Source organism: Cydia fagiglandana, chromosome 27, assembly GCF_963556715.1.
Source record: "Cydia fagiglandana chromosome 27, ilCydFagi1.1, whole genome shotgun sequence".
Classification (NCBI taxonomy): domain Eukaryota; kingdom Metazoa; phylum Arthropoda; class Insecta; order Lepidoptera; family Tortricidae; genus Cydia; species Cydia fagiglandana.
In genome coordinates, this window is record NC_085958.1 from 8,973,256 (window position 1) to 8,988,860 (window position 15,605).

At 39.1% G+C, this 15,605-nt stretch overlaps 1 protein-coding gene across 1 annotated transcript; it reads left to right on the forward strand.

Annotated features, from left to right (window-relative positions):
• The first annotated feature begins 1,258 nt into the window (after nt 1-1,258).
• On the forward strand, nt 1,259-10,836 carry LOC134677895 (uncharacterized protein C1orf198 homolog). Its single transcript, XM_063536338.1, has 5 exons — nt 1,259-1,508; nt 2,865-3,109; nt 3,396-3,565; nt 5,438-5,599; nt 10,569-10,836. Exons 1-5 carry the CDS (start codon nt 1,377-1,379, stop codon nt 10,694-10,696), a joined length of 837 nt encoding a protein of 278 aa, XP_063392408.1. The 5' UTR covers nt 1,259-1,376; the 3' UTR covers nt 10,697-10,836.
• The last annotated feature ends 4,769 nt before the right edge of the window (nt 10,837-15,605 follow it).

Consider the following 15,605-nt stretch of genomic DNA (forward strand, 5'->3'; position numbering starts at 1 on the left):
ACCATACAAGTTTCATACGATTTATCGATAAAAAATTTTTGATGATTTTTTTATAAATCTGGTCGGACTGCAAAAACTGCCAGGTTAAGGTGAGGCCGACCAAGACATACGTCAACAGGCTTATTTAAGCTATTATAATCCGTTTGTTTCATTCTATTTTTCGATGAGGTAAATTGTAGCTCTCACGTTGTACCACAAAATTGGTCGGACACAGGAACCTGCAAACACAGGATTTGGCCGACCATTTTTTTATTACTGTCCTCAAAGGCAGCTATCGTACCATATAAGTTTCACACGATTTTTCGATAAAATTTTTTTGATGATTTTTTTATAAATTTGGCCGGACTGCAAAATCTGCCAGGTTAAGGTGAGGCCGACCAAGACATACGTCAACAGGCTTATTTAAGCTATTATAATCCGTTTGTTTCATTCTATTTTTCGATGAGGTAAATTGTAGCTCTCACGTGGTACCACAAAATTGGTCGGACACAGGAACCTGCAAACACAGGATTTGGCCGACCATTTTTTTTTTACTGTCCTCAAAGGCAGCTATCGTACCATACAAGTTTCATACGATTTATCGATAAAAAATTTTTGATGATTTTTTTATAAATCTGGTCGGACTGCAAAAACTGCCAGGTTAAGGTGAGGCCGACCAAGACATACGTCAACAGGCTTATTTTAGCTATTATAATCCGTTTGTTTCATTCTATTTTTCGATGAGGTAAATTGTAGCTCTCACGTGACCCAATAAATCTGGTCGGACTGCAAAAACTGCCAGGCTAAGGTGAGGCCGACCACTTTTTTTTTACTGTCCTCAAGGTCAGGTATCCTACCATACAAGTTTCATTCTATTTTTCGATGAGGTTTTTTTTGATGAATTTTTGTCCAACGTTTTTGCCATTTGTACAAAATCTGCCAGGTTAAGCCTAGGCCGACCAAGTGCGTTGGAATCTACTAAATGTCAGGTACCTCTACAGGGTAGGTATATTCTATTTTTTGATGAGGTTTGTTTCATGCAGCCGGCTCCCGGACTATAATTAAATATCATTCAAAAATTACTACTTGGATTGATCATTATACTAGACGTTATTTTAGTATGAAAATTTAAAGTAAAAACTTGAACGCGCATATAAATAAATAATGGGAATATGACAGACGTTTACCTCAAACCGATAATGCATAGTCTGCATAGCACTGTTGCGTCACTAGAACAATGTTGTTCTCATTGATTTTTTTTCCGGTTTTCAGTCATTGTCTCTTTGACATTTGTCAAAGATGGTCGTATTCGTAGTTTGTGTACTTTGAATTATTTACGCGTGATTCATTAACTGGATTACAAACATCCTTTAATTACCCAATTAAACTGAACAAAAATGGCGTTGAGCGCTAAAGCGGAAGATTACTTCCGTACGATGAATCCGCTGGCCGCAAAAATGTACGAAGACATTTGTGAGGCCAAAAACTCGTATGAAAACATCTGGGATACGCTTACTGAAAAGGAAAAGGTATGTTTATTTGCTTCCTTGTTTGCCGTTTTCTATTATTTAACCGCTGCTTGCGTTCTTAAGTAACATTTATGTAAGAATCTTGCACCGATGCACTAATTTCATATACATGAGGGCATTGCCCCGCAATTAAAAATAACTCTACCTCGAGTGATAGTATGGAATTAAGTTCACGTTAGTGAACATTGAATAGCAGGGAAACACACGCCACTCAGTTTTAATTATCACTTATGATCTTGGAGATAATATTAATTGAGCTTTTCTATTTAATCCTCTAAATGAGTAGGTACCTAGTAAGCATAGAGTTATTATTAATTGATTACTATAGAGAAGCCAAACCAAACAATGAAATTGTCGCAATCGCAACGTGTACCACGCGAACAAAACGTCGTAAAAGCCGTAATATTCATGGCGCTTACGCGTTTCGGTCGCGAGAGTCACACTCCGCTTCTATGGTTTGTTGTCAAAACAACAACAACTCATGGCGCAAAATACTGGTTATCTGTGCCGGTTCTATACGTTAGTAATAATAGTTGAATGGTAGCAAGTGAATAAAAATTAATTTATATCCATTTTTGTACACATTGTACAACATTCTATACTGCAAATCGTAATTAGATTCCAAAAAATGTTGCCACTGCAATATTTTTTTTGTAAAATAGTAAATTCCTATTTATAAATAAACACGCTAAGATAATTTATTTATTGGTGATTTTACTCCTACGATTTAAAAAAGTACTTTTACTTACTTATTTTTACATAAATACAAGACGCGCTAGTAAGAAGTGGCAACATTGTCCCACTTTTTTTGGAATCTAATTATGATTTTCAGTTTAACAAACTGTGCTAATGTTGCCCCCTTGCTGATGACACAGAATAACAACAGGAAATAGTTGATTGACCCTCATAGGGTCCACTCCACTCCACTACCACTCCACTCCACTCTAGGGTCGTCCACTTGAGGGATTAGCAAATAATATGTATATTTCATTTTTAATTCGCTACTTGCGAAATATCATTTTTATATACATATATATATATATATATATATATGTATTGTTTATTTATGTATTGTATTGTTTAGACATTAAGGATTATAATAAGTCCAAATTTGTGTAGCAATGTAGGTTTATATTCAAATTTCGTCAAGTGGACGAAAACTAGCACTGGACTAAAACTAGCGCAATGACCCTATCCCTTTGCTATTGTTTTAGTTATTATAATATATCTGATTATTCTATTGTTGACATCTGTATTGACAATTTATAGAATGTAATAATGTTTACGTCACAATAAAAAAGGAAAAATATCTCATATACATTTAATCTGATTATTCATAAAAAACGATTGTTCCAGACTGAAATAATTAACGAATCAATCATAAAACCCGAGATCTCTCTAAAATATGCTCTACTTGACACGCTAGAGTTTGATTTAGACAACCCGCCGGTCCGCAAAGATGACCTCATGTCATTCTTCGGCCGAGACCACGGGCAGAGGATCATTCAGGATGAGAACGCTTCGTATAGAGACGAGCATTCCGCTCCGTTCCTGTATCAGACTAAAAGCCAGCTGAATCTTTGTGTATTGAGTGAACACAGGTATGTTTAATCTATCTGTCTATTAACCGGATTAACCCCTTTATTCTGAGTTAGAGTATGTCTCTAAGCTCAGTGTGCCGCTAGGAAAATGCCAGCTCTTTCCATTGGGGTCTGTTGTGGGCCACTCTTCTCCAGTTCGGGCCCGCTGTGAGTTTGAGTTCATCCTCCCATCTTGTTTGAAGTCTCCTCTGGCTCGTGCAACCTCTTGCGTACCAATCCTTACGATCTTGCTCCATTTTCACATAAAACTTTAAATTGTTTTGTAACTTATTGTTACCTTTGCCAGGCCACCAAAAGAGCCCCCCACCTCGCCGCCCCCCGTGATGTCAGAGCTAGCGATGTCCCACTCTAAGGTCGTCAGCGAACTGAAAAACGCCCTGAAATCCCACGACATTCTGAAGTACAAGGAACCCCAAGAGAAGGATGCTTCGCCTGGATTCATTACCAAATTTATGGGTAAGGAAGTTTTTAGGGTTCCGTACCCAAAGGGTAAAACGGGACCCTATTACTAAGACTTCGCTGTCCGTCCGTCTGTCTGTCACCAGGCTGTATCTCACGAATCGTGATAGCTAGACAGTTGAAATTTTCACAGATGATGTATTTCTGTTGCCGCTATAACAACAAATACTAAAAACAGAATAAAATAAAGATTTAAGTGGGGCTCCCATACAGCAAACGTGATTTTTGACCAAAGTTAAGCAACGTCGGGCGTGGTCAGTACTTGGATGGGTGACCGTTTTCTTTTTGCATTTTTTTCCGTTTTTTTTTTTGCTTTATGGTACGGAACCCTTCGTGCGCGAGTCCGACTCGCACTTGCCCGGTTTTTTTTATTAGGGTTCCGTAGCCAAATGGCAAAAAAACGGAACCCTTATAGATTCGTCATGTCTGTCTGTCTGTCTGTCTGTCTGTCTGTCTGTCTGTCCGTCCGTATGTCACAGCCACTTTTTTCCGAAAGTATAAGCACTATACTGTTGAAACTTGGTGAGTAGATGTATTCTGTGAACCGCATTAAGATTTTCATACAAAAATAGAAAAAAAGCAATAAATTTTTAGGGTTCCCCATACACAGAACTGAAATCCAAAAATTTTTTTTTCATCAAACCCATACGTGTGGGGTATCTATGGATAGGTCTTCAAAAATGATATTGAGGTTTCTAATATAATTTTCTTCTAAACTGAATAGTTTGCGCGAGAGACACTTCCAAAGTGGTAAAATGTGTGTCCCCCCCTATGTAACTTCTAAAATAAGAGAATGATAAACCTAAAAAAAATATATGATGTACATTACCATGCAAACTTCCACCGAAAATTGGTTTGAACAAGATTTGGTAAGTAGTTTTTTTTTAATACGTCATAAACCGTAAACCCCAATTTTATTATGTTACTTGCTGTTACGGAACCCTTCATGGGCGAGTCCGACTCGCACTTGGCCGCTTTTTGCGTTTTGTCCTTTAAGCCGACCACTAACAGTCAGTGGTCGGCTTTATAAAGCACTTGTGGTTTTCGCAATCTCACATCAGTGTACGGAAGTAGGGTTACCAGATACAAATTTAGAATTTTCTGACAAAATTCCTGATTTCCGAATATTTTATAATGTTTTTGGATTAATTTCAGTAAATAAAAAAGTCCATCAATTAAAAAAAAATCCTGACATTGTCGTGTTCCGTGCCCATTCTTACAAAAGGCCAAAATTCCTGACATGTCAGGAAAATTCCTGTCATCTGGTAACCCTATACGGAAGACCTCAAGTTTCATGGCATGTTGAAATATACAAAAGTATGATACTTTTGTATATTTCAACATGCCATGAAACTGCATAAAATGCATAACAAGGAGTACCTTCGCTGCGCTCTGCAAATCAAGTCTGCAAGTAGGGTTTCTTTTTTGCGATAACACAAAAACGGCTTAACCAATCATGTTTGCTATAGTTATCATTGAAAGTATTTATGAAGCTTTACTTAAACGATTTTATGGACCCATGGTTCAAAAGCTACAGGGGGGGGGGGCACATATATTTTTTCTTACGAAGCAATTATTACCGCACTTTTTTTTACCACTTTGTCGGCATAATTGAGTTATATTGCCAAATGGCTATCGATCGATGTATCGTATCGATGGCTACGGAGCACAGCCGCGGACAGACAAACAGACGTACAGTCGCCATCAGATATATCGGAGCGTCCAAGGTGCTCATAAATATCTGAGCACGCCTCTATTGTCAGGGCGTTTAGAGTGCGCGTTCAGATATTGTGAACACCTTGGCCGCTCCGATATATCTGATGGCGACTGTACCACAGGGTTCCTAGGTCTAAACTATGTCAATTTCAGGTAACTTCAAACCCAAAGACGAGGAGCGCGAGTGCCTAGTGGGCGGCACCGCGGCGCAGATAGTGGCGTCCAGTGAAAACTTCTTCCGGACCAACTTCAAGAGTCCGCACTCGGAGAACAAGTTCGAGAACTATAGGAGTAGCATTGCGAAAAGCAGCAGCGGTAAGTAGTTCTCTGTTTATATCCTCCTGAGTCCCGATGTCCTTTTAAAAGGACAAAATTAAAAACTGCAAAAATGACTCCTGGGACTTATGGTAGTGGCCTCTAGCGAGAACTTCTTCCGGACCAACTTCAAGAGTCCGCACTCTGAGAACAAGTTCGACAACTATAGGAGTAGCATTGCGAAGAGCAGCAGTGGTAAGTACCCATTATATTTATATCCCCCGAAGTCCCAATCCCAATGTCCTTTTAAAAGGACACGTTTAAATCGAAATAAAAATGATTCTGGGACTTGAAATGAAAGGTGGCATGGAATGAAACGGCACATATTTACTCTTATAACCTCCTAAATCCCAATGTCCTTTTAAAAGGACAAAATCAAAAACTGCAACAATGACTTCTGGGACTTATGGTAGTGGCCTCTAGCGAGAACTTCTTCCGCACCAACTTCAAGAGTCCGCACTCGGAGAACAAGTTCGACAACTATAGGAGTAGCATTGCGAAGAGCAGCAGCGGTAAGTACCAGTGCTATATTTCAATCCTTCTAAATCCCAATGTCCTTTTAAAAGGACAAAATCAAAAACTGCAACAACGACTTCTGGGCTTATGGTAGTGGCCTCTAGCGAGAACTTCCGGACCAACTTCAAGACTCCGCACTCTGTGAACAAGTTCGACAACTATAGGAGTAGTATTGCGAAGAGCAGCAGCGGTAAGTACCAGTGCTATATTTCAATCCTTCTAAATCCCAATGTCCTTTTAAAAGGACTAAATTAAAAACTGCAAAAATGACTGGGACTTATGGTCGTGGCCTCTAGCGAGAACTTCTTCCCGGACCAACTTCAAGAGTCCGCACTCGGAGAACAAGTTCGACAACTATAGGAGTAGCATTGCGAAGAGCAGCAGTGGTAAGTACCCACTATACTTATATCCTCCTAAATCCCCAAGTCCTTTTAAAAGGACAATAATCAAAACTGCAAAAATGACTATGGTACTTGGGACTTAGGATAATAGTGGCGTCCAGTGAGAATTTCAAGACCAACCTTTAGGACCAACTTCAAGAATTGGCACTCGGAGAACAACTTCGAGAACTATAGTTCGTTTTTTTTTAGCATTAGAAAGAACTTGCAAGAAGGTAAGCGATCTTGACATGTCTTTTAATTGAAAAACGCTTTTTAAAATTCAAAAACTATTACTTATGAAAGCAGAAGAATATAAATGATCGTATTAGATTCATAATTGTTACATATTTGCCGTAATTTATTTTTAAAATGTGTTTTTCAATTAAAAGACACATCGAGATTGTTTACCTAATTTCTAATGCTAAAAAAACGAACTACTTATAAAGATTATAAACTGCAAAACGTAATTCAAGACCAAATAAAGTAAGACAATGTTGCCACTGCAATAATTTGTTTGTAAAATATTAAATTCCTTTTGATAAATAATCACGCTAAGATACTTCATAGTAATTTTACTCCTACGATTTAAAAAAGTACTTTTTATTACTTATTTTTACATAAATACTAGACGCGCTAGTAAAAAGTGGCAACATTGTCTTACTTTCTTTGGTCTTGAATTACGTTTTGCAGTATATGTAGAATGCAGTTTTGTTTCTTTATAAAAATAAAGGAATGTCTCCTTTAGGCACAGGGCGGACACGCCATACATCGAAAATCATTTGCGTTTATATGTGTGCACGGCACGTCTGTACACGCGTCATTGTGTGAGTAAGTGGCTTAGGGCTGACTCGTGCGGCGCGCGGGGAAGGCGAAGCCGAGGTTTGCCGAGGCCGGCCGAAGGACACGACGAACGGCCCGCTGCGTTGCATAATTCGACCGAAATACGTAAAAAAACAAAATATAGGTTTATGTTTAACAAAATATAGGTTTATGTTTTATTTCGCTCCAATTGTTGAATTGGCTTTGTCAGTTTATAGTCCTGCACGTACTTGGACTTTCAACACGCCATTATTAAATGTACCTTATTGTTGATGCCTATTGATTATTTTATATAACATTTTAAGAAATAATTATGTAAATTATTTCTTAAATTCTTAAAATTAAATTAAAAATCAAACGCGAATGTCCCGCGACCAACAAGTTTTTTTTTGTGAAAAGAGTGTTAAACTAAAAATAAAACATTTACTAGAAATATTTGTGTAGAAGGTCTAGTTACCTTAGGTACTTTAAATATTAAATGTTGGCTTAACATTCACAAATTCAACGAACGGGTTTTAATTCATATGATATTATTATTTTTACGCAAAAGTATAGCCTTATTTACTGATACATATTTCGTCTCTTTGGAAAACTATATTATTATTCATTTCTACAATAAGTAGGTATCCGTACTACCCGTACATCGCACAATACACCGGCATTTTGAACGTTGCGTCATCGCGTCGCGGCGTCGCTAGCCGAACTGAGCGTACGTCAGGAGTCCGTCAAAACTCAGTCGCGGGGCGAGGTAATCCGAGTCGGGGCGGGGCGGTGCGTGTCCGTTCTGTATGATATTGATAATACTATTACTTATTCTGTGCTTTAGGTAATATGACCCAACATAAGATAAGTTTTCCACACTGTATATCGGAGCGGCCAATGTGCTCAAAAATATCTGAACACGCACTCTAAAGGCTCCTCTTTACGTTGGGCCAACGCCAACGCCAACGAGGGACGCATTTATGCGTTAGAGGGAGCAAGTGATATTGCTATATTATTCTACCGCATGGCTGCGTCCCTCGTTGGCGTTGGCGTTGGCCCAACGTGAAGAGGAGCCTTAACGCCTTGACAATAGAGGCGTGTTCACATATTTGTGAGCGACTTGGCCGCTCCGATACATTTGATAGTGACTGTGTAATTACTAGAGTAGGCATACCTACTTTACGCACATGTATTTCTTAGTAAAGGTTTCAACATTGCCACATTGAATACAAGTTGATATAACACGTACCTATGTTACTCATAACAAATGTTAGCTTAGGCATTGTGCACATGCGTTAGGTCATCTATGTAGCTAAATGTGCTCCCTACCTTTATGATTTAACCCTCTTCTTCCTCGCGTTATCCTGGCATTTTGCCACGGCTCATGGGAGCCTGGGGTCCGCTTGACAACTAATCCCATGATTTGACGTACGCACTAGTTTTTACGAAAGCGACTGCCATCTGAACTTTCAACCCAGAGGGGACACTAGGCCTTATTGGGATTAGTCCGGTTTCCTCACGATGTTTTCCTTCACCGAAAAGCGACTGGCAAATATCAAATTATATTTCGTACATAACATAACTTACATAAGTTCTTAAAAACTCATTGGTACAAGCCGGGGTTTGAACCCGCGACCTCCGGATTGTAGGTCGCACGCTCTTACCGCTAGGCCACCAGCGCTTCTTTATGATTTAACCCTCAGTTCTCGAAATTTGTCAGTCAAAAAACGACCTTCGACATTAAAGGAATAGAGGTATACATTAGAGATGCGGATAGTTCCCTGAGAGAAAAGTACAACAAAAATACACTTAGAATTACAAAAATAAACTTAATCCGGGGACAAGGAGAGTTAACTAATAGGAACAAATTGACTTTTGCAATTTCTATTAGTTCTTGCAATTTCTATTAAGTATCTGTTTGTTGAAATTATATTTGGGATTACTGAGCTGTTTGTAGAAATAAATAAACTTTACAGAAATAGTGAAACGTCCATAATTATTACTAAAACTTCATTTTTTCCCCCAGTACAGAACTGTTTTTTAATTCCTGGTGATGATTTTTCTCTCAGTGTTGTTTGGCTGGATATCGGATACCGGATGTTCGGTATTCGGCCAAAACCACTGTTCGGGGCATCTCTAATTATGATTCAACCCAGCCGTATATGCAATAAAGTTTGTATAATTATTTTTTTATTTTTATATTTAGAGCAATTATGTCATGCAACCGATGATGCCAAAAATGCGGGGGTGCGCGGGACGAGGTGAGCGAAATCCCGTGCCGTAATTGGTCCGTTCAAAGACACGGACGTCACACAAAGACATTTTCGACTCGGACATGGAGTAAAATTACCGTATGCGTGGCAGAGGGGGTAGCGCGACTATGCTCAGTCTATACTTCGTTTTTTTTAGCATTAGAAATTAGGTAAACAATCTTGATGTGTCTTTTAATTGAAAAACACATTTAAAAAATAAGTTACGGCAAATATGTAACAATTATGAATCTAATACGATCATTTATATTCTTCAGCTTTCATAAGTAATAGTTTTATATTTTTATAAAGCGTTTTTCAATTAAAAGACATGTCAAGATCGCTTACCTTCTTGCAAGTTCTTTCTAATGCTAAAAAAAACGAACTATAGAGGATGTTTTGTCTATGACTGGCCTATTCCCTTTGTTAGTCATTACTCATTAGCTTATCTACGTGCTTAAATAGTTATATATGTCTCATCCGTACTAATTAGATAATGATATGAATCATAAGGATCCAGATACCTAGTTATTTAGTGTGAGTACAGTCACCTGCAATAATATGTTACACACCGAAGTCACCGAAGGCCGCAAAAATATCTGTCACGATCTTATTTGTAGATCCATATCATCCAAACCTCGATAAACTTTTATTTTTACATGTGAAAACTGAATGGTGTATAATAATAAGTGGTTCGGACGTTTGTATTTTATTTGGGGTAGTTTCATTTCATAACTTTGACGATAAAGAGGAAAACCCACCTCACCCCGTAGTGCCTCGTATTTGGGGTGAGAGGGTTTTTCATACAAAGGTGATTTTGGAAGATTGTTGGATTAATTATTTTTATTATGCGTATTACTAAAGCCCCATTTTAAATTGGACTACATTATTTTTGTAGCAGTAGCCTTAAAATCCCTTCTCACCCCCCTCTCAAACCTTCTCTCCCCATTCATAACCCAACTCTCCCCGCGAAACGTACTCACCCCGTTTTACAGTAATATTTGATAACTTTTTTATTTTCAGACCTCTCGGAAGAGAATCGCGGCCTCCTCTCCTCGAGCCAAGCGTCGTCGGGCACCGACTTCCAATCCACCGAGACCTTGACCGACTCCGTGCCAAAGACGGGTTATGATTTCTTGGACAACTGGTAATAGCTGTCCGATTGGTTATAAGCCTTGGACAACTGGTAATAGCTGTCCGATCGGTTAAAAGCCTTCCTGGACAACTGTTAATAGCTGTCCGATTGGTTATAAGCCTTCCTGGACAACTGGTAATAGATGTCCGATTGGTTATAAGCCTTCCTGGACAACTGGTAATAGCTGTCCGATCGGTTAAAAGCCTTCCTGGACAACTGTTAATAGCTGTCCGATTGGTTATAAGCCTTCCTGGACAACTGGTAATAGATGTCCGATTGGAGATAAGCAGACAGGAATCCGCGGGGCAAATTGAGAATTAAGACTTTATGTTTGTGCACTTATGGTACTATTACAACAAAATAGTTAAAAATTAGTTTTTTTAAGAGCGATGGGGGCCTAGCGGTGAGAGCGTGCGACTTGCAATCTGGAGGTCGCGGGTTCAAACCCCGGCTCGTACCAATGAGTTTTTCGGACCTTATGTACGAAATATCATTTGATATTTACCAGTCGCTTTTCGGTGAAGGAAAACATCGTGAGGAAACCGGACTAATCCCAATAAAACATAGTTTACCCTCTGGGTTGGAAGGTCAGATGGCAATCGCTTTCGTAAAAACTAGGACCTACGTCAAATCATGGGATTAGTTGTCAAGCGGACCCCAGACTCTCATGAGCCGTGGCGAAATGCCGGGATAACGCGAGGAAGAAGGAAGTAAAAATTAGTTTTTAATTGCCTAATCGTTTTAAAACAGCCAAAATTTTTTTGTAATTAGTACCATAAGTCTTAATTCACAATTTACCCCGCGGATTCCTAAGTCTGGTTTTTAAGTCTTCCTGGACAACCGGTAATATATGCCCCTATCGTCAACCAATGGGTCTAAACGTTACGTTACGATTGCCTAAAGAAAGGACGCACAGCATGAGGAATTTCGTACATTCACCCGCCTGTTTCTATCTCTATGGGCGCCATTTCATTTATTACGTAAGACGATTATGCCGGGGGGGGGGGGGGGTCCAATAAATAAAATAAAATAAATACTATAGGACAATATTACACAGATCGATCTAGTGCCACAGTAAGCTCAATAAGGCTTGAGTTGTGGGTACTAGACGACGATATATATAATATACACATATGTATAAATACTTATATAGAAAACATCCATAACTCAGGAACAAATATTTGTGATGAACACACAAATAAATGCCCTTACCAGGATTCGAACCCGGGACCTCCTGCTTTGTAGGCAAACAATATACATTATTTTTACTTACAAGGGGGAGGAAGGGGGTTTTCGTAAATTATGACGTTTAATTTAAAATAATATTTCCACACTGTATGCTATCAAACACAGAGCAGAGTTAGCTTAAACGGGCTCCAGTACCTTTGTAGATATGGGGTTGTGCATAAATCACGCGAGGTGTTTTTGACTACCCCCCTCACCCCACACAACGTCACGTGTGTATTTTTGAAATTTTTTCATTCGACCTAGGGGCTGTCCATAAATTACGTCATCGATTTTTGACCCTCCCCCCCTAACATCATCCAAAAATCATGCTTCGAATGACCCCGTTTCCTCCTACGGCATGCTACCATCATCCGATGTCCAGACCCCCAAGACCCACCGCAGCCCCAGACCTCAAGATTTATGGTTAACGAAACCGAGAAAAAGTATCTACGCATGTGGTAGGTTTTTTCTTAGTTTCGTTCACTGTAGAAAAATACACGTGAGGTTTCTTTATAACCACCCCCCCCCTCCCCCAACGTGATCTATCGTGATTTTTTCTTACATAGGGGAGGGAGGGGTCAAAAACTGACAGAAATCGTCTTACGTAATAAATGAATGGCACCATTGTAGGCGCATAATGATATTGGTATCCCGATCATACAGTGTCATTGTCGCCATCATCATGGGCAATATAAGGGCCCCCCCACATCTGGCGTCTTTCGAGCGTCGGCGTCTACAATTCTATGGCCGACGTCGACGCAACGTCGACGCAACTGCGCAGCGACGTCATTTTCCATAGCGCTGGACCGACGCCGACGCTCGAAAGACGCCAGATGTGGGGGGGCCCTAAGTAGGAACAGGCGTGTCAATGTACCGAATTCCACGTGCTAAGCGTCCTTTCTTTATTGTCACAATACAATACAATACCATTTATTTCTCTCATGTGTAGAAATACAATGATTCAACTATTTCTTGTCATTTGTTGAGATGGGTATTTTCACTAGGGAGCAAAGTTTGTTCAACCCTCTCGCAACGCTCATGATTAGTTTTCGAATCACTCGCTCGTGATTCAATTTTGGAGTGTTTTGCTCGGGTATCAATATTAGCACGAAAGGTTAAAACAACAACTTGGCCCCCTTAAAAAAACAACTTATTACTAGTATAAGTTTTAAAACGTAAAAGAATCTCAAGCGGACAATGTTGTGCCGAATTATTAGGGTTTTTTAAGTACATTTTATAATTTTTAGTGTTCCGTACAAAACTTTGTTTACGGAACACTTATGGGATCACTTCGGTCTTGCAAATCAGTTAAATACGTTTTTCTCAGAGACCGTTTGACATAGATACCTAAAATTTGGAACAGTTATAGCAATTACCACCACTCATATTGTGAATAAGTCAAAACTGCTTATTTCTTATTAAAGGGGTAAATTTAGGGGGTTGAGAGGGGTAGGCTGAAACTTTTTTCATTTGTAAGAATCGTGTGGGGTACCATTAGAAAGCTTGCAAAAAATTGAGTCGATGGACTGATTTTGACTTCATTTTAGACTGCAATAGTTTCGTCAAAAAATGCATTTAAAGTTGCAAGTTTTCATACAAAAATTTTCACCTCTGTCCTGGCGATTTTCGCGAAAACTATAGCTAACAGGCAGCTGACCAGTCAATACCCAACTTAAAGAAGCATGGAGACGGCGGGAAAATTATCAGCTTAACTTTATCTTTATTAGTTTTTCAACTGCAGCTTGACCTTTGGTTGCTTAGGGCTAGCTAACTGATGCTTACACTGGTCAATTCATATTAGGCGAGAAACATCCTTAGTTAAAACTTTGGCATTGAAATTTATGACTTATGTCTTTGACATAAAGTTTAATTCTGCTTGCTTATTTTTGTGGGATATTTAATTTTATCTTAATAGCCTACTATAAGTATGAGAGAGATCTACAAAATACGACCTTATTATATTGCAAATAAGTTTCAATTTCGAACGGGCTTTCCAAGCAATGGACTAGCATCTCAAAAATCTGAAAAATTCAAATTAAGAATTCCGTTCTTGACTGTCGTTGTGTTTTTTTTTTTCACAATAGGACACATAGAGTTAGTAAGGCGTATAGAGATAATAAAGTCATTTAATATTTATGAACAGCTTTGGCCTCATGTATAGATTTTATTGAGAGTATCTGATTCGTCGAAACAATATACACAATATTCCTTTTCATTAAGTACCATTACATTTCTGTATTAATTGTATAATTATAATATCTATTAATTATATTCAGTACTTATGTATATTTTTGAACGGATCGGTGAGCAACAAGATTCAGGGCTATAACCGCGAAAATAGAAGTTCGCAAATTGCGAGCATTTTTCTCTGTCACTCTAATTACGCCTTCATTGGAGTAAAAGAGAAAGATCCCCGCAAATTGCGAATTTCGGTTTACGCGGTAGCCCCTCAGTCCTGTTACGAGAAAATAATTTTGGAAGACATTAATAAATAGTACCTATATGACAGTTAAATATCACAGTTTTTTAGAAACAAAGGTAAAATTGACGAAATATTTAAAGTAAGCCGATCTTGTTTTTTAGCAGTTCTAAATAATATTAAAGTCTATATATATGGCATAGAACTAGAAACAAAATCAAATAAAAAATAATAATGAGTTCTAAATTCAAATTGAAGGAGTTATGTTACATTTTAAGGTATTATAGGCCAAGCGCGCACCACGATATAAATTTTTGCGACACGATTTTAGAATCGCGCTGTAATATATCGCGAAAATTCACTGCGCGCACTGCGATGAAAATGAAAAAGTCGACCAGTCGCTTGTCATGAAACGTGTCTTTAATATGCGATTGCTGTATGACTGGTGATCCCCGTCTATTTCCATAATTAAATGGTCAACATCTAGCGTCTCATTTTGAGACTCCATTGGAGGTGCAGGTGCCGAGATGTTGGGGTTTGGAGAGCGAAATGCCGACTGAGGTCCGGCCGGGGTGCGATTTTATTATCATAGTGCGCGCGGGGCCATACAACTCCGCATGCTGCAATTCACTTTGGGACAATCGCGTCGCGAACAATTGCGGAAAAATGTGACAAATCACAATTTAAAAATCGCTGCGATTTTTTTGTCGCATATGCGCGCACTAACATATAAACACATACGTTGCATTTCTGCGACAAAATTATCGCAGGACAAAAAATCGTGGTGCGCGCTTGACCTTACTCTAAATTATTATAATACATCAAGCATTCGCGAGATGCTCGACTTCGGTATTCAAACACAAAGCAATAGTACAAGAATCTAACTAAATGCAAAGGCCGAAGGAGCGATTCGAAGATCCGAAGCGTCCGACAGACGCGCGCCTCCCGTAACTTTTCCAAGTATTTTTAAGTACAAGTGTCTAAGTCGCAAAATCCAAAGGCTGAAGTCGCATTGGGCCGAAAGTCCGAAGCATCCAGGAGGTCAGTTCTAAACACAGGTAATTAATACAAGTGTCTAAATGCGAAGGCCGGAGGCCGAGCTCCGCGTAGGGCCGAAGGCCCGACGCCTGCAAGATGTCAGTGGTTAAACACAGAACTGACAGCCTGGACGCTTCGGGCCTTCGGCCCTACGCGGAGCTCGGCCTTCGGCCTTCGCATTTAGATACTTATACTATTGTTCTGTGTTTAAGTACTAACATCCTGGACGCTTCGGGCCTTC